Consider the following 27,546-nt stretch of genomic DNA (forward strand, 5'->3'; position numbering starts at 1 on the left):
GATATTTTCTGCATAAAGGGTTTTCTCAAATATTGTGGATGGCAGTTAGGGAGTACTTGTGAGAAATTTGCCAGGAGCATCGGGATGTTCAGACACATTGATTGGCATGACCAAACAGGTAGAAGGTATAGGTCTGTGAATACATCATGCTGTGTTTACTCTGAATTTTACTCCCTGTTGCTAGATAACTCCAAATGCTTATTCAGTAGTCTGTGGCGGTGTTGGTTCAGTTAGCACTGAAAGACTGAACCGTAGTTTCTTTAGTGAAAAATTAGGATGATTTTGCACGCTGGCATCAACCCTAGGGATGCGTGTATATATTTATTCACTACACTCAGTTGTTTGCAGCAACTTCTGTGCTTCACTGTGGCAGTCTGATTTTGCCTGTGGGCTTTAGCACTGTTGGCACTTAATTCTTGCCAGGGCAGATGCTTTCTGGCACTCAGTTCACAGAATTAAGGATTTGCCATGAAGCACTGTCCTTGTAACATGCCATTTGCCTGCTTTGTAAGTCCTGCTATGGCCATAGGAGTTGTGTACCTGAACCTGCAGGATTGTTGTTTCAATCCTTAGTATTTTATTAAATTACATTGTTTGGGCTCTTACCTTGCCTGTGTTAACTAGGACACAGTGGCTGTGGAGGTGGCTTGACAAGTTGGGCAGAACGGTAAGAGGGATAATAACAATGTTATTTTATACTTTCACATCTCTTAAAAGTTGGATGCTTCTGCCATTCCAGTAGCAATGCTTTGATTCCCCATAAGGTGAACTGGCTTTTACCACCTTCTCTATGGGCAGTCTTGCCCGACACTGGTAGCTTGTCACAATGCTAAACTTTGTTAATAAAAACTATTTGCCCAATATCTGCTCCTGAACCCTAAGAAATTCTCTTAATCTGTATTACAGTATATGGAAGGAAGAGACAGACTCAAATGTTTGTGTCTTTGGCAAGATTGCTGCTGCCTTGCTGTGAGACACCCATTTCATAGTTTCTGGCCATCCCAGATGATGTGATGTGGGCCTCCATCAGAAATGAGAGATGCCCAGTGCAGTGAGCTCCAGAATTCCTCAATTTAGTGACACAAGACAGAGCAACATTTTTTCTATTCATTTAAACTGTTATTAGTCTTCACTATGAGACAGGCTTTAAGATCGGGGAGATTTTAAAGCCTTCCTAAGATGTTCTGAAATTACCTTGATCTGCAACCTGTTGAAATACTTGAAATTTTCCTGCTTGGAGGAAATGGAGCTTTGCTAGCAGTGCTTGTGTAGCCATGGAGTAAGCAACTTTTATACTACTTTTATTTTTTAGCTGCATGTGGCACATACACAAAACTTCTTGTAAAACCATAGGTGGCTAGTGTTTTACAAAGCTAAGGCACTGGACTGTGTAACTTGTGATCTAAGAATTCAATCCAATTTGAAATTGTCGTCTTCTTGTAACTTTAATTGGCATGAAACTTAGGTTCTAGTGATATTCTGTTGTCTCCAATACTTAAGTCATCAGCTTAAATTATTTTATTTGTTATTTATTTTAATGATTTTAAATTATTTTAATGGGTGTAATTCATTTGTTAGACACCGTGGCTAGTCACACTTGCTTCTTTGTTGAGCCTGATTATCATCAAATAATCTACTGCAAGTGACTGGAGTTATTTCAGCGTCATCAGCATCGATTTGCTGCATAGTGGTGTCGTCAGTATTCTGGGGATGCTTAGATCAGAGATGCATTCAGGCCTTTTTTGTGGGTTTTCTTCAGTTTGCTGGAAAACCATTCCAGATGATCAACTGGTTATCAGCACATGTGATCAGTGATGGGATAATATTTAGGTTTTTTTCTTTCAGGAACCATAAGGATATTTCTCCAACCTGCCAAAACTGCAGTTCCCACAAGATGGTAAGACAAATGAAGAAGCTCTACCACTGAAAGGGGAAAGTCACCTCTGCCTCTCCCTTCCAGTTTGTGGCTCTGCATCCCTGGAGCTTGCCTGGTTTTGGCCTCAGCAGATGACAGACTTATCCCTGAGCTTTAACTTGCTCAGACGAAAGAGTTTGCTTGGCCAAAGAGTTTTCTACTACATTAGTAAGGTTTTGTGGGTCAGTGAAGGGTCTGGTGAGCAAGAGGGAGGGAGAAGTATGTGCTCCTGAGAGACAGGAGAGATGCAGCTCCTCTGGCTGAGAAATTATAGACTGGGGTGCGTGTGGCTCTGCAGCCCAAGAACCAAACAACCCATCTTAAAATTTCCAAATTATGACCATTTGGGCATTTTTTACATTCAACCTTTATCCAACTAAAAATATATTTCTTGCTAAACTCATACACCTGGAGAATCACCTTCAAACTTCTGTATCTCATGTTAATATCAGTAACGCTTCTGCTTAGTCAGCCACAGCAAAATGAGTCAATGAAGTTTTATAAAAATTTGCCCAGTGCTAGTCAGCAGTTATTTCCTTGATGGATGAAATTTGAAGGCAGTGAAAAGCTTTGGTGATACGTGTTTGTTGCTGATCCTGGGTCAAGGTGGCCCAGCATCAGCAATGAAGAAGGGACTGTGTACCTGGGATTTGGAACCACACTGGAATACTGACAAAAAAATCTACTGGTAAACAAGGATAGGAATATATATATATATATATATATAAAATCTGATCTATTTATAACAGATAATTGTTGCTCATTGGAGAATTAAGTGAGAGGAGAGAAGGGAAAGGACGCCATTTGCCCAGCAGAGATGTATGAAAACCAAAAGTCTTTAGAATTTTAAATCGGAAACGAGAACAACGGTGGCGACCGAAAGGGGATTTTTGCGATTCAATACAAGTGCGGGCTACAAACTCCGACTGGGCCGTTAGCAAACGTTACTCTGCCTCCTCCTGATCCACTGCTGTTGTCACCTGCAGGTGAGGCGGCTGGTTCCCGTTTAGTGAACTGGTACACGCGCGAAAACATCACTAAGAAAAGGACAACTGTGAAGAGTTCCCGCAGAACAGATCGCGCCTCAGCCACCGCGCTGCACATGCCCGGGGCCGGAGGGCCGCTTAGGCCGGGCGGGGCACTGAGGCGGGGCGGGGCACTGAGGCGGGCCCGGGCACTGAGGCGGGGCCGGGCCGGGCGGGGATGCGCGTCCCGGTTGCCGGGGCTATGGGGGCGGCGGGGCCGCGGGTGCCGCCGGGAGCGCCGGGCCCGCCGGTAACCGCCGGGCGCTCCCGCAGGGGCCGCCCCGCCATGAGCGGCGGCGACACTGCCCTCGGCCCGCCGTGCTCCCCCGGCTCCGGGGGCGAGGAGCCCCCCAGTCCCTCTGGCGGCTCCTCGCTGTTCCCCGCGTCCCGCTCCAGCTGCCCGAGCGGTGAGGAGGAGGAGGAGGAGGAGGGGCAGGAGGAGGAAGGGGCGGCGGCCGCCCGGAGCCCGCCGGGCCATAGGTAACCCTGCGGCTGGGACCGGGCTCCGGCAGCGAGCTCAGCGCTGCCCGTGCGCGACCAGCCGGGCCCTCCGCTGGAGACCCTGGGGACAGAGGATTATTTTACATAAATATAGAATTGGTTGCATAGATAAGCGCTTTAAGCGCTTTGTTCCGTTTTTGTTTGTTTGGTTTGGTTTTGGTTGTTGGTGTTTTTTTCCTTGGGAAGTCTCTTCTTGGGGGGCAGCTGAGTATTTTTTAGGGGTTTGTAAACTGTCTGCAAGCAGTTGCTTGTCTTTGCCAGATGAAAAGCTGCAGCCTTTCCTGTCATCCTTTTAAAAGCTCCTGGAGACCAAAGGGCTCCTCTCTGCCTAGCGTATGCAGCTGCGTCCAGAGTCAGTGTTGCCTGTATGCATTGCACAGTGCCTTCTCCTGTGGTTTAATTTTATTCCTTTTGAATAATATGCAAGCCTAGCATATCTTCTTTTTATTTGGGATCTCACCAGCTTGACAGGAGAATAAATAATTCTTATTCTTCCCTTTAAAACAGAAGGAGGAAGAGCAGGCAGTGCCTGTCTTATTCTGTAGTACAGCCTTTGCCATGGAAACTTAACTAACTTGTGCATTAACTGGTGGTGAATGTAATTTAGTAAGGCTGAACTGAGCTAAAAGTGCAGGTGGGACAAGGGTTCAGGATTCCAGCCTGGTTCTCACACCTCCAAGGAGAGCAGTGGAGGAATATGAACCACACTGAACTTTGCTTACAAGCACTTCTTGAAAAAAGCACTGGGAGTTCAGGAAAAGCATGTTGAAGCGTAGTCAGAAGCTTCAGAATGAAAAAGATAGTAGCCAGTTTATGGTCCCTTCTCTTCCAGCTTTTCTGTTACCTCACCATTTACTTCTTCCCAAGAAGGAATTTGTTAACATACCTTGAAGTTCAGTAGCACTTTGTTCAAGTTACAGCATGTCCTTACAGCTTGAGATGCTCTTCGAAACAGCTTTCAGTTTTGGGGCCTGTTGCTGCAGTATCCTCTGGCAGCACTAAGGTGCAATTGAAGACGACCTCTCTTAGGCCCTGAGTTAGCAGAGCCTCGTTAAACTGTGGGCACAGTGTATACTTCACTCTGGCAGACACCGCTTCTGAGTAACTGTGTTGTACTAAGTGCCTACCAAATGTTCACAGAGCAGATTCCGGGTACAGGTGCCAGGATCTCAAAAGTATAATAATAAAGAGCACTTCTTACATAGCCACTGCCCTCTCTACGTATGCACATACTCTGAATCTTTTTGTTGTTGTTGTCCTCTTAAAACTACACAAAAATTAGCTGGAGGCAGACATCCAATGTGGGAAATGCAATGTTTGCAGAAGAGAAAGGATGTAAACAAGGCCTTGTGAAACGGTGTTAGGCATTTTCATACTTTCATTATGGACCAGTGGTGTTGTGTTTGATGGTGTGACGTAAGTGAATATATGGCAAATGCTAATCACGGTGTTTTCTGTTAATCAGACTTCACTTCTAATGCCAAATATGTCTGCCTTCTGGTGCAGTCTGAGAGCTTGAGACACAGTACTGGGGAGGTGTTTCTCCTAAATTCATACTGATGTCTTCATATTGAGTGTATTTTCCTCTGTTGAAGCTTCATGCTTATGTGTCTACAATAAATCTTTAATCTATTACTGTGAATCATTTTTTTGAGAAGTTGACAGCTTGAACTTCATAATTACTGATACAAGAAAACACATAGCAAATGTTATTTTTCTTAATTTGTTCCTTCTCCTAGTACTTTTTGTAAGGTTGCTTTAATGTGTCAGCCTTGTTCTAGTACTGGGTGCCATAATGCAAATCACGCAAAGCAGAAGAATGCGTTGAAGAAGTATCCCTGCCCAAAATGTCAAGTCTGTACAAAGTTGTGGGCTTTTTCCTGCATGCGAATGCATAATACTTTTATCCTTGTATTTAATAAACTTCCAGAGAGTTATTGTCTAACAAAATGTGTTATTATGCATTCTTAAGTTGCATCCCTTATTATCTGTACGTGTTAAATTTTTGGTCTTTGGTAACGCTGCAGCAGAATGCGTTGGACAACGCCAGGCTTGGGAGTGTTTGGCCTGTGCTGCCTCTGTGCTTGCACTGTCTGTGTGTCAGGGTGTCCCTGTCAGTTCTGTTATGCTACATGTCTGTGGCAGCACAGTGTGAGAGAGGGCTGGGGGCTGATGTGAGGAGGAACAAACCTTTTCCAGGTGAGTTTCAGCGTGAATCAGTTCCCCCGAACATGTCACGACCTGAGCAGCGAACAGTCGTGTTAGCACAAACACACCTGGGTAAAACAACAGAGAAGAGTAGGACAAAACTCCTTTGCATTGACATCGCCCCCAAATGTTTCCTGTCACAGAAATATATTCTAAAGATGACTGGGACAGAAAATGTTTTGCAACATAGTGTTGGAGTATTGCTGTTTCCCGTGAATATGTTACACTTTCATATTGATAAAACCCAGATATATTATGTTTAAAATATTCATGTCTGGGGCCATTAGCATAATGGATCCTACTTTTGTAGCTTAAATTCAGCAAACACTTCACTGTTGTGAAGTAAATATATAGGTAGGTATTTCCAGAGCCCATACATCCCTGTAAAATACTAAAGTGGAGTCTTGTTTCACTGTTTGTTATTAAGAAGAAATTCTATGTCAGATAGAAGAAATCTTTTAAAGAAATCTTTCGGCATGTTTTCAATTTTTGTTGACTTAGAGCCTAATATACTGTCTTAGTTAAGAAATAGTATGTGTATAGAATGTTATAAAAGACATTTCTGACCTGAGGCTAGGACTGCTGCATTATTCATGAGTAAAGAAGTTATAAGTGAGTTATGTAAGGTATTCTCTTAAAAGTCTAATAGAACCTTGTATAATACCATCAAGTGTTGTATGCTTTCTGCAGTTCTTAAGCATGTTTCCTGTGAAAGCTTTTTAAGGTGGAAAACTTTACCTCTTCGAGTGAACGGATTCATAATGCTGAGGTGGCTTGATATCATGAATCCACTTTGATGGTACTTGAAAGAAGAAGGAATATTCTTGCTCTTTCTTTGCTTGTGCTAAAGGCCACTTGATACATGAGGCCTCTCTGTGGGCAAGGACAGGATGTTAATTTTAATCTGTTTTTCCTTGTTTTCCATGTGTGAGAAGGAAGGTGACACTGATGTTACTGGTGTTCTTTTTGTTTGGGTTCTAAAAGGTAACAGTTAGATCTGTTCCACAGTTTGGAGAGGGGGAAGGATGGGGGTTTGCCAGGGGTGGGGAAATCACTAACAAGCTACAATTTAACGAGTAGAATGTAGAATATAAGGGGGATGGTCAGAGGTGCACTATAAATGCCATTTATCAGTTAAGGAGGTTACTGAGCAAGTAGAAACATGATGTCATTGTTGTCACATTATGCCATAAAAGTAAGTTTTCAAGACAGTAGCACTGCTTAACCTTTCAATCCAATACATTACAGGTAATATTCCCTTACGTTTCTCATTTTTAATTCAGGAAGGCTGAAGACTCTGAAATAGTAGGAGGGACAAAAGAGTCACCTTTGAAAGACAATCTTTCGCCATGGGAAGAGTGGTTCATTGGCAAAGAGAAGGAACTGCGTGCCCGCTTCCAGGCTAGAGCTGAAGAGGTGAATACATCCGATTGGCTTGATGTTAAATCTAATAGAAGACAGGGAACACCAGGATTTTTTTTTCCTTTGTGGAAACATGAGTAGTGTTGTCCACTTTTTTTAACGTCTTAGGTCTGCATTAAGTTTGTGTGTGACAGTGCTGGCATGATTCGTGCTATGTGCATTCCCTTTTGCTAAATGTTATGCTTCGTTGAAGTGGTGCTGTATAATATTTTGCTTATCCAACTGTCAGGTAATGGTTCAAGTTTAAAAGATTAAAACATAGTTATATAATTGGTACCTCGATTTTCATCTCGGGTACATACACCTGCACGGTGGTAGTAAAACACAGCAGGGTGTGTGCTGGCTGTAAGTGTGCCAAGCTCCTTGGTTAGATTTGAGGCACAGTATTGTTACACACTTAGCGTGTAATTTTACAGCTGTTTGGTGTCCCTTCCCAGGATAGGGTTCCCTGTTACAGCATTTTTTCCCCCTCATTCTGTCTTTTACCCCCTTGCCAATGAACAGTTCTTGAATACCGGGGCTGGGGCACAATTAAGTGAGAGCACTATATCTTTTCTTGATTAATATGTTTGTAGTTGCAGTTGATTAAATGATACTGGTGTTGAAAATCAAACTAGAAGTATTGGGTAGTGATTAGAACAATCACATCAAAGTTAGATAATTTCTCACTTTAGTTACTGATTTACTGTTTGACCTTGAACAGTGCCCTAGCTTTTCTGTGATTATCTGTAAAAGTGCATATAGCATACAACTGTTTTATGTGGGCTACCTCATGTTATTTATAAAACACCTACTGATGGAAGGTTCTGGAACAGTCTTTTAGAGGTCAGCAGAACACCAAAGTAGTTCCTTAAGCTTGAGGAATATGTTCTGATCCGTTAATATCCACCCAATGTTTCCTGACTTCCCCTTTATATTCTAATTTGGTAATTGTCTTTCCCTATTTTGATTTTTAAGTACAAAAAACGAGCCAAAGCAATTTTAGGCATTATGTAGAAAATGTGGTTTGTGTGTGGATCTCTCATGTGGTCTTGATGAGGAACCAAAACAATTTATTCTTGAGTATCACACAATAACATTTACACCATACTAAATGTAATCTAGCAGATGTCTCTCAACTATGTATTAAGAGGAGTTATGGGACAAACATTACTTAAAGCCATGTAGAAAATGGCTGTATAGGTAAGAGTTTTATTTTTAATTTGTAAGATTTTGAAAACATTAGGTATTAAACTGCAACATAGGCAGCACAAAAAGCTTATATTTGGGGGAAAAAATACAATCAGCATTTTTGTAAGATGCCAGAAGACAATGAAGTATATGATAGTGATATAAAAATTTATTACTACACCTGCATATAAAAAGTACTCTAAACTGATATCATAAGAAACAACTGTGAAGTCCCAGATCTTTTGCTGGCAGCAGCAAGAAGTCTGTCCTGATTGTCAAAAATGTAGATAAACATTTGGAGAGGATAGTGGATTGGGTCTTCTAAAGTAATTATGATGCCATCAGCTTTTACAGACCAGGATCCCTGCAACACAGATGTCTCAGAACTCAAAGGAGTGGTACTTGCTGTAACTCTGCCTCAATACAGCAACAACTGTATTTTCACACTATCTGTTGTGGGTATTTGAGCTTTCTGTAGGCTCCTCTTTATGTCCTGCTAAACTGAATTCAATTCATAAGATAAAAGGGTTCTCTCTGAGACTGGCTGCAGTGTAGGAACCATAAAGTCAGTTTTGTGGAAATGATTCCATCTGTCTATGTTTGAAGGTATGAATTTTCATTGAAAAAGAGCACTTTGTGCTAATGCTCCTGTTGGAGAAGCCAGACTTCTCAAACTGTATTCTTAGTCATGTTTTTCCTTTATTGGTTAACTTCACTGGGGATACATAAGTGATTACATATACACTGTATGTCATATAAAGATACTTGGGAATTTCTTCTCTCATCTTCAAAATAAAGCTCCTGTTTCAAAGTTTGCTAAAATCTGCAATAATTTTGGTTTTAATGAGCTTTGGGTTAAGCCTAGGTTCCTGTAGCTCTGGTACTAAAACTCACCAGTGAGTAATATTTCACTTAGCTTTTGATTCCATCCACAGTGCAGAGCATTACACAATGTAAATTTTAAGTATTGTAGAAAAGTACTGCTGCAGATTAAGATTCTGCTGACTGAAAAGGCGTTTCAATAAGCTGAGGAGTGATTTGTTCCATTGATTTGCTTCCAAAGCCTAATTAAAATATGTATTTCCAGTTAATACTCTAAAAATTATACATTTCCACTGAATGTATTTCATAATATTTCTGTGTTGACTGTCGTCTGTCTTTTCCAAAGTCTTAATGAAGGAAAAACACCAAAATCTAATGCTTACATTGTTTAAACTGCAACACTATTTCCAGTGTTGGTGTAGATGGTCACCACAGACTTAAGAGGTATACTTTTTCTTTAATTAGGAAATGAATATACAGCTTGAGAAGATGAAGCAAAAGCAAGAACGTGAAAGGAGGAAAAGGATAGCTGAAGAGAAACACAAGGAATGGGTTCAAAAAAAGAGAGAAGAGGTAAACATTGCTTTGGCTGCAAATATTCTAGTACATGCCATGTGTGAGTAAATCTATGTAAAATTTACTCAGTCTGTTTGGGCACCCGTGTTTTAAGTTTGGTGAATGAGTGGCTGCTTTAACTGAAAATTATAAAACAGTTAAACATTTTTCCAAGACTGATCTGTTTTCTTCCTTAAGGTGTTAAGGGATTTGTTTTCTGAGTAGTCAGGTAACTGACAACTGGCCTACATCTTGTGCAGGGGCCTTCTGCTGATTATAGCTGTGGTTCTGGTCTTCAGTGTACCCAACTCTTTCAGACTTCCTGGGTTCAGTGCCCAAGCATTTTGGGTAAAGTGTACACCCTGACTGTGTGCAATGTCTTGTACACCAAGCAGGGACAGAAGAAGGATTTAGTGAAGTACTGTTGTGGACAGGCAAATAGTATGGTAAAGTTTAGAGGGATAATTGAGGTTTGGGGCCAGAGTCAGGAAATTCTCAGTAGACCACAGTTAGCAACTGGGAATTCATTCATACAAAAAGTAATTTCTGAGTGGGATCAAAACATTTTTTAAGTTTTTTAAGAGAGGAGTGCCTTAGTCGAGGATCAGAAGCAGACAGAATCTTGATCTCAGTGGGGCTCTTTACAACTCTGTGTTACATGATGTGAGCATATGCACTGGGTGACAAAAATGGGAATGCTTGGGAGACTTGGGCATGTTCAGCCCCTGGTAGTTCATGGGCATATGCATTCATTGTCTAATGGTCTGGAGCACAACCAATTGTTCACTGTTCTGTACTTCTGGTTCTGAATAAAATCAAACAAAAAGTGGTTAAAAATATCATAATGGCATCTAGCTGGGCTAGATATCCAGACCTTACAGAATCACAGAATATGCCAAGCTGGAAGGGACCCACAAGGATCATGGAGTCCAACCCCTGGCCCTGCACAGGACCACCCCCAAGAGTTGCACCTTGTGCCTGAGAGTATAATCCAAACACTTCTTGAACTCTGTCAGGCTTGGTGCTGTAACCACTGCCCTGGGGAGCCTGTTCAGTGCCCAACCACCCTCTGGGGGAAGAACCTTTTCCTGATATCCAACCTAAACCTCCCCTGACACAACTTCAGGGTCCTGTCACTGGTCACCACAGAGATCAATGTCTGCCCCTCCTCACACGGCTTCCCCTCAAGGCCAGGTCAGAGCAGAGCCGGACAATCCCCTCCCTCGCCCCACTGGTGATTCTTTGCCTGATGCCCCCCAGGACACAGCTGCCCCCCCTGGCTGCCAGGGCACTGCTGGCTCATCTTCAACTTGCCTTTGACCAGGACCCCCAGGTCCCTTTCCAGCACTGCTCTCCAACATCTCATTCCCCAGTCTGTCCATGCATCCAGGGTTGCCCCATCTCAGGTGCAGAATCCAGCACTTTCCCTTGTTGAACTTCACACATTTGCTGGTTGCCCAGCCCTCTCATTTGTCCAGGTCTCTCTGAGGGCCTCTCTGCCTGCCAGGGAGTCAACAGCTCCTCCCAGTTCCGTGTCATGTGCAAACTTGCTCAGTGTCCTTCCAATCCTGCGCCCAAGTCATTCATGAGGATGTTGAGGAGCTCAGGGCCTGAGATGGAGCCCTGCAGAACCCCACTAGTGCCAGGTCACCAGTCTGATGTTGCCCCAGTCACTGTTACCCTCTGTGCTCGACCTGTGAGCCAACTGCTCCCCCACCACCTGATGTGCTTATCCAGCTGTGAGCTGGACATTTTGTCCAGAAGGATCCCGAAAGCTTTACTGAAATCCAAAAAGATTCCATCAACTGGCTTCCCTTGATCAACTAGTTGGGTTACCCAGGTTTGATAAGCAGGACTTTCCTCTCATGCATTTGTCTTCTTCCTTTCAGAAGTCCCTCTTCAGATTCAGCCCGGAATGACTAGAATAACCTATGTTTGGATCTAATCTAATTAATCTTAGTCTTAATGCTGACTGGATTATTGGCATAAACCCGTTGCAGAATCTATCCTGCTCTGATCATTTATTATGCTTCAGGAATGATCCTTCCTAATTAAAGTACACAGCAAAAAGTAAAAGATTTATTACTCAGCACAAACAATGCCATTTTCCTCTTCTAAAATGAGAATTAAATTATAGGTGTCTGTAACTATTCACTGTCTGTTAAAATAGTTCCCAGTTCAAAACTGGAAGTTCTCATTCTGTCTCTTCCCCACTGCCCCCACCCCCTCCTTCAACTTCTGTGGACTTCTACTTTTTTGGGCCCTCTGTGGACCTTTGTCTTTGAGGATTTACTGACTAACAGCTTCTATTGTCAGTGGGAATAGGAGGTCTTTTTGTATGGTAATCACATCAGCCCAGAGGACAGCAAAAACCCAATTGTGTCTGGACTTTATCATATTATATTTTGGAAGCATAAGGCCATCCTTAGAGCGTGTCCCAAGCTTTTACCAAAAGTAATCTGATTTTCATTTAAATTGGGTGATTCATTGGCTGGTCTTTTCTGTAAACCACACCCAAATGAAGAACAAACTGAACTTAAAAGCTTAGCTGTCTTTAGGATATTAATATTTTAGCTGCATGGATCTTAGCACTTCAATTTTCCACAAGAGTATTTGTGGATCTGGTCACAGACCAAAGGATAAATATGTCAATTCAGTGACTACGAAGGTGTTTAAAATTGCATCAAGATTTCACCTGTAGTTTAAGGTTAGAGTCACGAACGCTGACAGTTGCTGTAATTTTCTTAGGGGTTGTTTATACATCTACTATTTGGAAACCTCACTTCATTTCCTCATAGAAGTCTCAAAAGGTACTTCTTGAGGCAAAACTTGCAGTATTCTTTACTGAAATGTGCATTAAGCACTCACCTTTTTCCTATTCAGCTATTGATTCTGAGCCCCTGTGTGTAGACTGCAGAAAAAGCTTTATTTGGCAAGAGGCAGTACTTTCAGGGATGTTATCTCTGTGATCTCCACAAGTCTGTATCCTTTTCCAGGGCTCAGTACTGAAGTGATGAAGGAAGCAAGGCGTGGTTGAGCGTACCTGATACTTTTTCCTTCATCTTGAGCATCCAGCACAAGGAGACACTGCTGGAATAGTCTTTATACCGTGAATGTGAGAGAATTTATGTCAGAAGTAAAATGTTTGTATATGCATAAAAGAATTCTGCCATTTTTCTGTATGTCAAGCCAGTTTTCTTGCCTTTTGTCGCATGGCAACGTCAGTTGTGATGCTCTTACTGTTAAATATACTCCTTATATAGTCAGGTTAGGAAGTAAAGCATTGTGAATGCATAAACTGTGGAGAGTCTGTAAACTGCCATGACTATTTAATTATTTAGAACATTGTCATAGCAGTCAGAACCTCTTACAAATTAATGCTGAACAAAATAGTAGGATTAAAGGTCAGGCCTGATGACAACAGAGTTTTGATTAAATATTAAAAAAATTAACACTGATACAGTGCACTCCACCCTCTACACTCTAATTTGGTATCTTCCAATCATATTTAGTTCACCTTCACTGACTCTGCAAAGCTACTTCCTTCTTAGAATGCCAATAGAATATGAACTTAGAAATATCTGGAGTATTCAATTCATATATGTACATGTCTGCTCACTTAAATATTTATATATTGTTGTGGGTTAGCCCCAGCAGGCAGCTGAGATCCCACACAGCTGCTTGCTCATCCCCCCACTGTGGGAGGGAGAGAGAGTCAGGAGGGTAAAAGTGAGAAAACTTGTGAGCTGAGATAAAGACAGTACAGTAGGTAAAACAAAACAAGGAACTCATCCCCTACTTCCCATGGGCAGGCAGGTGTTCAGCCATCCCCAGGAAAGCAGGGTGGCTTGGGAAGACAAATTCCCTAACTCCTAATGTCCCTCCCTTTCCTCTTCTCTCCAGCTTTTGTAGCTGAGCACTGTCGTGTGGACTATCCCTTGGGTCACTTGGGGTCAGCTGTCCCCTGTGTCCCCTCCCAACTCCTCGTGCACCCCTAGACTACTCACTGGTGGGGGGGGGGAGTGAGAAGCAGAAAAGACCTTGAAGCTGTGTAAGCACTGCTCAGCAGTGACTGAAGCGCTGTTGTGTTATCAGCAAACACCATATGGGTCACAAATGCAAATATGTGGATTTGTAGACTGTGGACTGAACCCACAGGAGCTGCTATGAAGAAACTTAACTCCATCCCAACCAAAACCCAGTGCATGTGTGCAATGCATATGTTTGCAACCGTAACAGAAATGCCCAGAGAGGAATGCTTGCATCCCAAAATAGCTAGCTCTGAAACTCATGTTGTTAACATCCTTGTATTTAGTCTTTGCATGTAATTCTTTATGTTATATCAACATGATATTTAGCAAAGTTGTAAGAGCATGAGTAGTGAATTTACACATTTTTAATTGGAAAAACTAATTAATACCAATGTGAATTTGACTGCAGCATTTCTAATACTTTCTGCATTGCAGAACAGAGAATAAGGCATCACTTTTTTTTCAGCAAATATGAACAAAGCAGGCATTAGTCATAAAATGTGAATGTTCAACTTTTTTTTGTTCTTTTTTTTCAGTAAGACCCCTTTACTCACTGAAAAATATAATTTTAATGGAAACTAGGTACAGGATGGGAAAATTCTGTTTCAACGCCTTTTCATTGAAAATTTTGGTCTCACAGTTTACTGTGCCCTTGGCTGATAGTCTTTCTGAGAAGCAGAGAGCAGTAAGAAGTATGAAGGCCTAGAACCAACACAGTATATAGCAGTGAATGAGAGTGTTCTTGGAGCAGACTTCCCTTTCTTGGTGTGCTGTGTGATTCCTCCCAGAAGAGACACCGAGATTCCAACTCTTAATCCAAGGACTTTCTGTTTAATGTGTGCTTTATCTCAACATTGGTAATGAAGAGCACAGATTGTTCAACAGCTTGAGCATGACTTTCAGGTTCAAAAACCATACTTGCTCATGCTCTCTTTCATCCAATGACTTGTTAATTATCTTGTGAGGAGTGGGACCCTTTCAGCAGAAGGGGTGAAGAATCCTGTCATCCCAACCTGCAGTCTGATAGGTGGAGACTTCTCCTCTCAGTGGGACATGTTAACTGGAATGCCCTCAGGCAGAAAAGTAGTGAAATCCAGATCTTCCCTGTCCCAGGTTAACTTTCTAACAGCTGAACTACTGTTCTGAGTCGAAGCAGTGGTTGCTAATACAGACCCTGATGTATTATGGCTTTCCCTGACAGTTTAGGCTTGAAAGAGATACTAAGATGTCTGCTTTTTTCAAGACTGAACCCTTTCAAGAAGTGTGTTTGTGAGGGCATCTTCTAGCAGAAATGCTTTCCAATATTGAGAACCAACTGCATTTAACAGTTAAAATTTTCTGTTTGCATAAAAGTCTATGTATCTAAATTTTTTGTGACTCTGGGATAAATTTGTTTAGGATATTTTTCTGCATATTGTGGATCTTTCACTCTCTGAACCTGGAGTGTCTTTACACAAAACTGTTCTGTGACATCATGCCTAACCAGTGCCATAGTTATTATTTTAGGTTGTACCTGAATCTTAATTACCTTTAGATTTCTGTAAGTAGAATGAACTAATTTCTCGTGGTTAGTGTTAGAATGAGTTTTAGATAGAGCTGTGGAGGAGGAATTCAGGGTGACAGATGAGTAAAATATGAGTGCTCATGTATTTCAGCAGCATTTGTGGACTCTGCATTCTTCTGAAGACCCTGAGAGTGTTCCAGGGACCAAGTACATTAAAACTTCCTGCTTGTCACATACATTGAGTACCCACATGAAGTGAGCATGGTTTGGGAGAAAGATCCAATAATTCTCCAGTTCCTAGACTGCAGTGGGGTCTGCACTGACTTTATGTGAACTTGAGCAGTAAATCATTGTAAACCTGCCTACCAGGAGACAACTGCAGCTCAGTGTTGTTTCACTGACCTCTTCTCTAGCCTCTTGTTCTTTACACCTGCCAGTTCAGGAGAGATTAAAGAAGTACTTCTGTGGGCTGGTTTGGTGACCAAATTGTGTTATAGGGTAAAATGCAGAAGATAATTACAATTGTCTGAACAACCCAGATTTCCAAGATTGCTAAATGTGGTTGATGTTCAGGATTAGTATGAGGATAAACAAGGAAATTTGGATGTATATTCTGATGTTGGCAGTGTGGACTTTTCCTATATTTTGCCATCAGTCAGCATTAAATCATGCTAGAATATGGTAGCTAAGATGTCAGGGCAAACAGCTGTGAAATAGAACCATTATCTGTGAGAAGAAAAATGTTGTCACAGTCTGCAGACATATAGTGGAAAAGGATTACTGTGAGAAGTCACAGAAGTCACAACATTAATTTCTGGAAATATTTCTACTCAGTGTCAATCTACATAGAAAACGCAGAACAGAAGCATCTCTGCGCTTTACCCTCTCCAGCCTCTCATTTAAGCATTGATGTGAAAATACAGAAGTATATATTTTATTAGTTTTCTTCCAGTTGGATATAGTGCCTCCGATTCTAAGGCAGTTAGGCTTTTTTTCCTGCATGGAAAATGATTTAACATTTCTGCCTTCTGTCAAGAAGGAAGTGGGGTGCTGCTTCAAATTTTAAAATCCTGTGACCGCTCGCCACATACGTGTAGGTCTGATTTTTCTTGAAAAGTTAGTAGTTAATCCTGACTCAGTGAGACTGAGTCACCATCACTGCTTTGTGGGACAGAACGATTTGGTTTGGGTGGGGGATTTCCAAGTACAGACCTAGCCCAGCCTTCATTAGGTTCTGAGGCTTGATAGGATCACAGCCCAGAGCAGTGAACCCTCAGAGTAGATTTGTATCCTCTCCTTAATTACGTGCTTGGGCAGGGTGGCAGGAGAACAAGCCTTTCTTGCAATGAGTAATTGGATGTTTTACAATCAATACCTTAGTTTATGTAATACCTGTAATCATACTTTAATGTATGTAAGTTTACTAGTGGTTTAGCGAATAGATCATGTCTGTTTTGAACACAAGATCAAAGAGAATTTTTAAAACCCAATCTGACAACACCAAGCATAAACAAGTGGTCTCTCCCTCCCATATATACATGGAAGAAAAGTAAAAGAAGGATTGAAGAACATGTACATTAATATGCACATTCACAGCATTTTTGATAGACCTGTATAAGGGAAAGTAATGAGTAAGGGGGGGAAGCTGGGAAGGCCAGGGTGACAGGAGTTTGACATGAAACAGGTTCCTAAAGCAGCTGGGAATGTGGTGTACACTAAGTTTATGAAGGAAAAGCTGTTCTGATTGTGAGAGAAAGAGGAAGCGTTTCTGATTTGTCTGCAGAATAATTTCTAGGCAGCTGCAAAGTCTGCAGTTCTGCAGGGAGTCTCCCCATCTTAACGATGTCTCACTGGAAGTAAAACTTAGCAATTGTTGTGGCTTTCATGGTAGTGTGCATGGCATATTATTGTTTACATAGGACCTAATTTAACTTTGGGTTGGCCTAGATACTAGCTAAACTCATCTGAAGTATTGTGATTAAAGATACATAATTTCAGAAGCTTCCCTGCATTTCATTTGGAGCATTTAGAAAGATTTTAGGTCTATTTGCTGCTTATAATAGTTTTCCATTATTGAACAATTCCCCTAGGTATTCCCACTTTTTTCAGTTTTGTCCTGTGTTTGTTTTCATGCCTTTTATATGCCAAGACTTTAGCTAAAGACTGTAGTTTTGGAAGATCCTTAGTTCTGTAACCTACATTCATGTACATCAGAGGTAAGTCAGCAAACAACAAAATATGTGAAGTCTTTGTAAGCCACCTTCACCAATAGTTTGACTCACTGATTTAACCTTTATCTCATCTATGTTAATGCTTCTTTTGTGTCACAGACTGCCACTGTCTTGAAACAGGAGTTGTTGAGAGGTGCATGTGGGGAATATTTGTAATGGAGAGACAGAGAAACAGCTCTGGATAAATGAGATTAGGATGAATTTTAGATGATGAAGGAGGAAGAGCTTAGACAATGGATTATTTGCTTTTTTCAGGAAGGTGATAGACTGCATAATTTGTCAAAAATACATTAATTTTCCTCTTCAACATTTTTAAGGATGGAAACATTTGTTTCATGTTAAGAAAGATCTTATTTCCATTCTCTACTAGTACAAAAACATTTCAGAATCTCAACTTTTTTTTTTTTTTTCCAAAACGAAATTCTCTTTTTCATTGGTCTTAGTTGTAAATAATTTTATTACATGTACAGGCCTCAGTGCTGCGAAATCATATTAATAAGACTTCAATTACATCGTAATTCTATGGAGTTTTGCATTCCAGAATGTACACTGACATTGGAATGTATTCATATTGGACCACTTTCCCTACACTACAGCACAGATTCAGCTGATATTTGCTAGAATGTATTAGAAGTGAAATGGAAACAAACACAAGAGAGACCAAACAACAACAACAACAACAAAACAAAACAAAAAAAATCCAAACAAAAAAAAAAAGGAGAAAACAGAGTTATTAGCTAATTGTAATAGTTTTGTGAAATTGTGAGCAGTGTGTACATTAAATAAATCTTTGTTGTCAAATAAGACTATTTGACAAGAGTATACCAAAACAGTAGTACTGAAAGTATCATTCTGATTTAGGTGAAGAAACATCCACCTCAGAGATTATAGCAGAATTAATAAAGTACAGCTTCTAAGAGGGGGGAGGGGAAATAGTTTAGCTGCTGGTTGATAAAATTGTGGTAATGCTTCTTGTGTTGGCAAACACAGAACAAGACACACTAACTCAAGCAGCTCTGTAAATTGGTTTCTTTTCTGGTAGAAATGAGGTAGTGTCTTGCAGGGCAATATAAGCTGAAGTTTTTATTCTGTATGATGCTACTTTATTGGGTTGCTGGTAAGTTTGGTGTGGGGGACAAGCACTGAACCATCAGATATCCTGTTTAGACCTGACTGAGGGAATCGTGCTGGTCCCCAGCTCCAGTATTATGGCTTCTGCTTCGTTATGCATAATTGGATTTTGCAGAAAGGCAGTAAGTCTGGGGGAAAAGATGGGGGAGGGAGACATGGGAGAGCTCTAGTTTCTGCCTTCTTGTGCTTATAATGGGAAAAATGGCGATATATAATGGTAAAATGGGAATGGGGGTATATTTCTGGTTTTCTTGTGAATGTGTTTTTCCTCTATTTCATTTTTTTATTATACTTTGCAGCTGTAGTTCTAGGCATTTTACATCCATACTGCCAACTATAGCAATTTTGAGTCAGTCTAAGTTTCTGCTGAACTACACATCTCCTTTGTTCCAGAAGAGTACGCATGGAAGCATACAAGTAAAAGGTTTCTTAGAAGAAAAACAACAATTTTTTTTTTCAACAGCTCTTTTCTATAAAGATGAAACTGCTCTTAAGTCTTCTGCCTCTCCTCCAAGTCACATGCACAGCTTGTCTGGTAGATTTTTGCTTCTACACGTGTATGCAGCTGCTTCAGAGCTAAGCGAGCTAAGCAGGAGTAGTATGGAATCGATAGAATTCCAGACATTTCATAAAGGTTACAGGGAATGGAAGGAAGAGCTGTTGTTCCTCTTCAAATGGAAATACCTCCCTCTCCAGATCAAGACCAGGCCATCAGCACGTGGTTGTTTGCTTAGAGCAAGGTCCCCAAAATGTTGGGTCCCGTTGGGTGCACACACACTGAACAGAAGCAGAAGTGAATGACACCTCTGCATGTTCTGTCTCCCAAATCATGCAGGTCAGGTAGCAATTTCACTTCACACTCAGTTACCACTCTTTTCCTTCCCTAGAACGTGTTTTCTCGTTTTCCCTTTGATAATTTTGAGAGGAGAAACATGTGGATGGATTCAGTGAAGTAGTCCCTATATGAATGAACTGAAGAATATAAAAAACTTAGAGACTTCCACAGGACATGAACTGGATTTTCATGTGGACTTTTTATTTTCCTATCAATTTATGCTCAAGGGTGCTGAACAATCTGCATATCTCAATGACTTAGGAGGGGACAGTTTGCCTGTCTTCCATTTGGAACTGTAGTTTGCTCTAGATTTCACTGACAAGTAGAACTAACACACCACTGTTGAGAATTGAAACATATATTTCTTTGCCAGAAATACTGAGAAGTGTCTGAAGTGTTTTAACAAATGTCTGAATAAATAAAACAGAATATTAAACATAATAGTATATGGAGACCTGAAAGTAAAATTTTTATCATGTTTTTCTGACAGGTTTATGTGTCCAAAGCTATTTTATCTGGAACCTAAAGATGAATAGGTTCTGTCTTCAAAGAGGTTACAATGTTACATATTTTTTCAGATTCATGATAATTTTATTTGTAATTATGTAGTAAAATTAACTGTATTCCTCAGAAGAATTGCTCATGGAAGTGTACTGAAAAGTTTGTGTTCTGTTCCTTTGGTATGTTTCACACAGGAAAGGAGAGAAAAGAAACGAAAACTGAGCAAAGAAATGGCAGAAAAAGCCACAAGGGAACTAGAAAAAATGCAGTTACAAGAAAAGGCTGAGGTAAAGTATAAAGAATGGTTAAAGAAGAAGAGAGCTGAAGAGGCTGAAAAGAAGAAAAAAGAGAAGGTATTAATGAGCTGATCATTTATTTGGATGCAGTTACTTAATCTGTAACCTGTATTAAATATGTTGATATCAAATGCCAGTGTTGTACATGAAAAATAAACTTTTCAAAGTTGCAATGTTAGTGCATTGAAGACATTGTGGTGTGTTCAGCAAAGCAAGATACACATTAATGCATTTTTTTTTATAGCCTTTGAGCTTTTTTGTCAGAAACAGTGGAGTAAACATGGAGGTTGGGTTTTTTGAAAATTTTTTTCAGACTGAAAAGATTGCATCCTTTCTGTCATTGGGGAGATTGTGTTTGTAGTTGAAGACATTTGAAATATATTCAGCAGCCTGGAAATCTGCAAAAAAATTGTTTACCATTTTGTGTATGTTGTACAAAGCTTTGTCTATCTTAGATTTTTTTTTATTTATAGGAAAAAGAAAAAGAACGGGAAGCTGAGCTACAGGAGAAGAAAACAAGATCGGAGAAAATCTTTAAGGAATGGCTGCAAAATGCTAGAAATAAACCACGCCCTGTTTTAAATGATTTTGGTTTCCCACATGGGAAGTCCAGAGGTTTGTACTTCTAGTACACAAATATGTAGTGACTTAGATTTGTGGTTCCTTCCCTCTAATATTTTCATGTAAAATGAAGCCTGTTTGAGATACTTATCCAGTATCTAATTTTGGCACATAGGGATGACTACCTCATGTGGTATAACTCAGAGAAATATACTCTGAGACCTTTTGTGCACTTTTCTTAGCTCTTTTACCGGGCACAGGAATCACCAGAGCCAATCACTGGTTCCCGTGAAGCAGATCAGTTATGTTATCATCCTGGTAAAGGTGATGTTTGTGCCACAGAAGGCGTGTGCCAGCTTAGCACACAGGAATCCCCCTTAGAAAAGAGGTGGGGTTGTGAGGCACAAGAAGACTGACAGAAGTCCTGTCTGTGAAAGGAGACATGGGAATCAACCTATTGTGAGCTACAATTTCCTTTCCATTTTGCTTTTCCCTTGCATTGCCCCTCCTTGGCCTCTGTAATCCTGTTCCTTTTTTTTTGAAAGCCTAGTGTGAAAGAGAATGCTGTTAATAGTGTGGTGTTTTACAAGTCTCACTATTTTTGGTGGCTTCTGTCACCCCACATGGTACAAAAGCAGAAGAGCAGCAAGAAGTGGTATTGCATTACATGTTTGAGTGCTTTATTATATTTTAATTTATTTTTTCTTTAAAAATAGATAAATATGCTATTTCCTTTTTTTTTCCCTTTTTTGTACAATTAAAATACTTGCCTTTATTTGAATTCAAAACAGAAATAATGTTGGGACCAAAATTCTGAATGTTTAAACATGTGTAAAGCCAGTGAACAACCTTTACTCTTTTGCGTACATTTATTTATAGATAGTGATACACTTTGCCTTCATGTTTTGTTTTGGGCCTTCATTACTTACTGACAACTGCCATCATTTATTGAAATGATTTTTGAAAAATATTTCTCTACTCACTTGTGTTCATGCAACAGAATATATCACAGACTTTGAAGTGTATCCATCATGTGGTTGGGTAAACAAAGTAGCCAATTCATAGACATTTACAGCTTTTAAGTATGCCAAGGACTGAGCATTCATCTTGCTTATTATTTTAGTAAACATGAGCAATACACCAGTTATTGGTAAAAAAAAAGGTGGAGTATTTATTATCTTGAATAATTTAAATTATGTGATGTGCCTGTGCTGTCTTTCTCTGAAGATGCTGTTGTGTCTTTGTTAATCCAGATGAATATTATAACTGCTTGTTTATTATTATAAAAGCTTGCAGTGTAAATATTCATTTTTAGTTACGTGTATTTTCTAAATGTTTTAGGGATTGCTGACAGAAATTCATATCCAGCCCCAGCATTTTGTAACCCCATTCCTTGGAAACCAATCCATGTTCCTCCCCCAAAGGAAGACTGTGTCCTCACCATGAAGAAGAATAAGAGACCTGTATCTTGTCAGCCACATGCATCTGCACCTATGGTAATTTCTAAGCCCAGGAGCAACGCTGGTATTGGATCCTTGTGCAGAAAGAAGTCATAGTTCAGAAAAAAAGTGTTCTTATGATCTGGAGCAAACTGAGCCATAAATGTGAAATTCTATGTAGACATATGTCCAAAGCAGATTGCTTTGTGCTTTTTTTTTTATTATTTTTGTGAATAGGTTTCAGCTAACTGACCAATCAGGTTTTTTATGGTTTTTTTCTATGTTACATTTTAGTAAAAAAAAAAAAAAAAAAAAAGGGGAAAAGAAAAAGTCATCTTTAATCAATTGTAACGGGACTGTACTTAATACCAATAAAATACACAGGATTGTTTCTTCCTTTCCTCTCTTGTTGTTGAAGGAGTTCTTCTGTGTATGTGATTATTCTTTTGGGCAGCAGTATAACTGGGTTATTTTAAAGATGCCAATTATAACTGATTTTAAAACAATTTTTGACTTAATGCAGAAGGAATTCAAGGCCTGCGTGCAGTTTCAGGGTTTATGTGTGCAGTTTTCAGTGTCATTGGGATTGCAGAGATGTAGTGGGATAGCTTCCATTTCTGGAGTGCTGCAATGAATGGATACAAATGCTGGTCCTGATATGTGCAAACCAGGGAGAACTGGCCAGGGATGTGAAGGCTGGGGCAGCCTTGCCTGCAGTGGCACACGTGAGTCTATGGGATCTGGCAGTGTGCAACTGAGAGTGCTGAGTGTAAGGGCACTCCCCATTATCTTTGAGGGATCATGGTGATCAGGAGAGGTTCCTGAGGACTAGAAGAAAGCAAATGTCAACCCTGTCTTCAGGGAGGGCAAGAAGGTGTGTCTGTAGAACTACAGGCCAGGCAACCTCACCTCAGTCACCTAGAAAGGTGATGGATGTGGGAAATGCAGCCAGCAGCGTCCTGGGCTGCAGGAGGAAGAGCACTGGCCAGCAAGTTGGGAAGCAATCCTTCCCCTGTACCATAAGTGTTGGAGACCACATTTGGAGTACTATGTCCACTCCTGGGCACTCCAGTGAAAGAGTGACATGGACGTTCTGGAGCAAGGTCAGTGAAGGGCCACGAAGATGATTGAGGGATTGGAGCATCTGACAGACAGAAGCTGAGAGGGCTGGCACTGTTCAGCATGAAGGAGAGAAAGCTCAGTAGTGTCTGAGCAATGTCTGTGAATACCTGATGGGTGGAGACATGGAGCAGACCCATCCCAGTAGTGCCCAGTGAGAGGAGAAGAGGCAGTGAGCACAAAAATTAAAATACAGGAAATTCCATTTAAACACAAGGCAAACGTTTTTAGAAAGAAGAGTCTTTAAATGCTGGAACAGATTTCCCAGAGATATTGTGGAGTTTCATCCTTAGAGATATTCAGAACCTGACTGGACACAGCCCTGAGAAACCTGCTCTAGTCGACCTTTGTTTTGAACAAGGTAGTTGGACTAGACCATTTCCAGAGGTCCATTCCAATCTCAACAAGTCTGTGATTAGTGGTGAAAAGGAGAAAGCAGAAGGAAAGAAGACTGTTTTTCCTCTTATCATAGTTGTATCACTTTGGGAAATATCTTGTTCTTCTTTAAAAGTTACACTACTAAAAAGTATATTACATATTATAAAATTTACGTGGTAAATAAACGCACTGAGGCACATTCTGGCATGTAAGTATTCTATTAAATTGATTCTACTTCTAGTCTTAATAATATATTTCAACTTCCTCAGAGCAAGTTGTGAACAATACTAAGCCATCTCATGTATTCATACTTAATACATTTCTTGTAGCATTACTTTGAGTGAATCAGTTTATACAATATGCCTGTGTCTGTTCTTTCAGGATAGTGACAAATGCTAACAAGACTGCAACACTGTGCAGTAGTTACTGTTAATAGATTAGTTGGTTTGTGTTTGCATTTAGACTTTCACAAAGTCTTAATTTTACTGTACACACTTAGGAGAAGTCTGGGCTCCGTAAAATACGTGGAGTGTTAAACTGTGTTCCTGTTAGGTAGAAGCACGTGGGCTTCAGTGAAGAAGTCTGCACATTATCTTCAGGATCTAGAACTCTGTGCTCCAGCTTTTTCTGTAAGGACCTCTGCAATAGATGGGTATGAACCTTGTAGATTCATAGATTAGTTGTTAATCTCTCCATCTGAACTTGCTGTGTTGAGATGTCCAATCAGAGACAGAAGTTTGACAGTGATGTAAGCTGTGAGAAGTTCTTGAGTGTTCAGGTGAAGGGACAGCGTTTTACTGCAATGGAAATGATTAATTTTGGATTGGGACTGATTTAGTTGAAGAGTCATGTACTGTCATGTTAGTGTTTTCTCTAATAGTTTCTCTGAAATAACACGTGGCCACCAAGAAGGTGTGTTGACATAATTGCCTGAGTGTATATTTGTGACTTTGTATTTGTTTTAGCATTTATTTGCTTGTAGTGAAACAAAATGATCTAGTGGGCTTACAACCCCTAAAATATAAGCTTTAAGATGAGGCCCTTGCTGTAGTCTATCCATAGCATTGTAAACACAGTCCTGTCCTAACTAAATTATAAAAAAGGTTAAGGCAAGATAGCTCCTGAGTGTACATGCTGACTCTCATTCAGTCCACATAATAGTTTTGCTGAAGAAGAGAAATAGTGTTTGGATTTTTTCCAACAAGGTATCAAACACACAATAAAATGGTCTGGCTGTGTGGCATAGTTTTAGGTTGTGTGCTATGGAAGGCTATAATTTCATGCTGTTGTGGCAACTAATTTACACCATTCTTTCTCAGATATTAGAAAGATAAAATCTTGACACTTTGTTGTAGCTTAAGCAGCATTCTGTTATTAAGACCTCTCCTGAATTTCTCTGGGCACAAAATTTCACAGTAGATCAAGTTTCAGAGTCGCAAGTTACTCACTGGAACCAGTCCAAGATCTTGCATCTTGATGTCTATGCTGCTAAAATAACAGGAGACTTAACATCAGCTTTTTTTTCATCCCCGCGTTTTCGCAGAACTTCTGGTTGTAAGAATTCATAGACCACTTCCAAATCGTGACTGCTGCATCCTTCTAGGATTCACAACCTTTCCTCCTCTCCATCTGTTTGCCATAAATAGAGTGCCACACTCAGCTTCACTGTGGAGGATTACATCTCCTGTGAGCTTTTTCTGGGTTTGAAAATGACTGTGTAGGTGCTCTGTAAAGAAGCGTGTCTTTCCAGAAACTAACAGTGGATCTTCACACGTATGCTTCAGGGTTGAAAGGCTACAAGCAGAAAACTGGATCAAAAGTCCTGGAAGAGCATACAAAGAGTGGGAGGTCACTGTGATTGTAGGGAGCCTTGCATTGGTGGGAAGTCTGGTTAGTGTAGCGCAGTGCAGCTTCACTGTCGCAAGTTTTGTTACGGGTTCTGATGTGGAGCCAAGGATTCACCTGAAACCCGATAACTGCATCAGATTCTAATAATGTCCTTCCCAGTGTAGTGTTTGATTGTAAAATTAATTCCTTAATTTATCCTTTTGAAAGTCAGATTGAAGAGCAGTCAGTAGTCCTGATATGATTTTCACTCGTAGATTTTTGTGAGTAAATATGGAAGATTTCAGCCTTTTTTTCTGTTCAAAAGGTGAGTGTTCCTTGGGCAACATCAGGGGCTGTGTTTAAATTCAATACTAGAAAGGAAATCTGATCACCCTGATCTAGTAAAGCATATAAACACATGGTTAACTTGAGATGTGCTAGGGAGATCATCGATAAGGAAGGGCTAAAGCAGTCACACTTTCTGGGATTTGAGACCTCAGACCTAAGGCCTGTTCAGTTAGCAAAGCCTCCATTTGTAAGGTGATGTCCATGTTTTTATACAAGTAACTCATTTTATAATGACGTATTAGACAATTCTCTGAAGTTGTAGTTAAGTGAGGTAAATTTTTGGAAAATGTGTAGACTTTTCCTTAATTATACAGACTCAAGTATTTGCTTGGTCTGGCTTAGTGACTCAAACAGGGATTGCAAGTGTTTAATTCACAAACAAATTTGACTTTACAGAAAGTTGGCAGGGTGAGTCATTTGGAAAGTGAAATACTTGAAGTTTTTAAAACCAATTGAACTGTGTTGTAGTGAGATGCAAGGGTGCATTCAATTATGTTTCAGTTATGTTGTTACAAAGAACTCAGACTTTGGTTTGTTTTACTGAAGCTAAACCTGAAATTATTTCAGTATTACTAGCACTAAACAAGTGCTAAGTTCTTAATCCAACTCGATAAATATCATAGTAAGTGCTTTTGTGTATAGGTCCTGTGGAAGATGGGTCTTTGACTTTTCCAGCTAATTCATTTAAACAGTGTGAGGTCGTGTGTTTTGGGATTAAGGCAACAAGTTGTTAATAAGTGATCCAGCAATGCCAAAATGTTAATAGATGCTGGAATGTTTTCGCTGTAACTTGGGTCAGACGAAAACAAAAAAAACCACCCCACAAGTTTTGTTATACAATACCCCCATGTGTGATTGTACAGGTATGAAATCCATAATATGTAGGTCTTTTTAGGTAAGATGTTGATCAGGGTAAGAAGAAAGCTCTTCCATTTCCCTTTACATTGGCACATCTATTGTTAAATAACAGTTCCTGAAAGCCATGTACTATATCAGTACCTGTGAGGAAAGCAAGATGACCGTGATACGCCTGAGTTCAAAGAGCCCTTCAAAGATACTGGTATAAATCCACACTTCAGCCTTTCCTAACAAAACTGTGATCAAGTTGTAGAGGATGGGTCCCAGGAACTCCTGGGTTGTTCTTGCTAATGCACTAGTTCAAAGGACTAACACCAGTGGCTTTATTTCCACCGTTCAGAAGTGATTTCTCTCTGTTAGGATATCTGTTCCAGTTGGGCAGAGCTCACAGCACACTGAGTTAGGCAGTGGCAGGTGTGTGAAAGGACATGTGGAGTTTGCAAAGACAGTTTCCATAGCAGATGTAAGTGCCAGGATACTGGAGACAAAGATGAAAGGCGGATGGCAGCTGAGGCTGCAGCTGTGACTGGGCAGAACGTGGTACCTGTGCTGCATCATTTATTTCACGTGACATCAAAGTGTGTGCAGTGTGGAGCTGGAGCGAGTGAGTTACTGTGCTCATCCAGCACTTTCTCCTATGCCACCTTATACACAGTTTGTCAGAGGTGTACCAAAATTATCCCAAGCCAAACGTGAATGACAACAGCTTGAAGTGCTCTCATCAGTAGAATCCAGACAGGGACGTTTATTAAGCCAAGTGCCAAGGCTGCTGCACTGGTACAGGGCTGAACATTAAAGCCTTTGGCTGGCACATGTTTGTAGTGTTCCAGCCCATTGCAGCTGACATAAGCTGTATGAAACTTCCTTGT

General features: G+C 40.5%; 1 protein-coding gene across 2 annotated transcripts; it reads left to right on the top strand.

The window, feature by feature from the left end:
- The first annotated feature begins 3,205 nt into the window (after positions 1-3,205).
- Positions 3,206-22,547, top strand: CCDC34 (coiled-coil domain containing 34). 2 transcript variants are annotated; one of them, XM_017827009.1, is made up of 6 exons: positions 3,206-3,420; positions 6,933-7,065; positions 9,529-9,636; positions 20,046-20,204; positions 20,621-20,762; positions 22,050-22,547. In XM_017827009.1, the coding sequence occupies exons 1-6, from the start codon at positions 3,227-3,229 to the stop codon at positions 22,262-22,264; spliced, it is 951 nt and encodes a 316-aa protein (XP_017682498.1). In that variant the 5' UTR covers positions 3,206-3,226; the 3' UTR covers positions 22,265-22,547. The 2 variants fall into 2 exon arrangements, with proteins under 2 accessions (XP_017682498.1, XP_017682499.1); XM_017827010.1 differs by having other exon boundaries at positions 3,206-3,347.
- The last annotated feature ends 4,999 nt before the right edge of the window (positions 22,548-27,546 follow it).

This window comes from Lepidothrix coronata, unplaced genomic scaffold, assembly GCF_001604755.1.
Source record: "Lepidothrix coronata isolate B3197 unplaced genomic scaffold, Lepidothrix_coronata-1.0 Scaffold133, whole genome shotgun sequence".
NCBI classification, from domain to species: Eukaryota; Metazoa; Chordata; class Aves; order Passeriformes; family Pipridae; genus Lepidothrix; species Lepidothrix coronata.

What these genes read in the sequence shown, in the direction of transcription:
- CCDC34 (XM_017827009.1), top strand. Translation starts at nt 3,227, where the DNA reads ATGAGCGGCGGCGACACTGCCCTCGGCCCGCCGTGCTCCCCCGGCTCC. An exon ending in TCCAGGCTAGAGCTGAAGAG is followed by an intron (nt 7,066 to 9,528) that starts GTGAATACATCC and finishes TTCTTTAATTAG; the next exon opens with GAAATGAATATACAGCTTGA. An exon ending in AAAAGAAGAAAAAAGAGAAG is followed by an intron (nt 20,205 to 20,620) that starts GTATTAATGAGC and finishes TTTTATTTATAG; the next exon opens with GAAAAAGAAAAAGAACGGGA.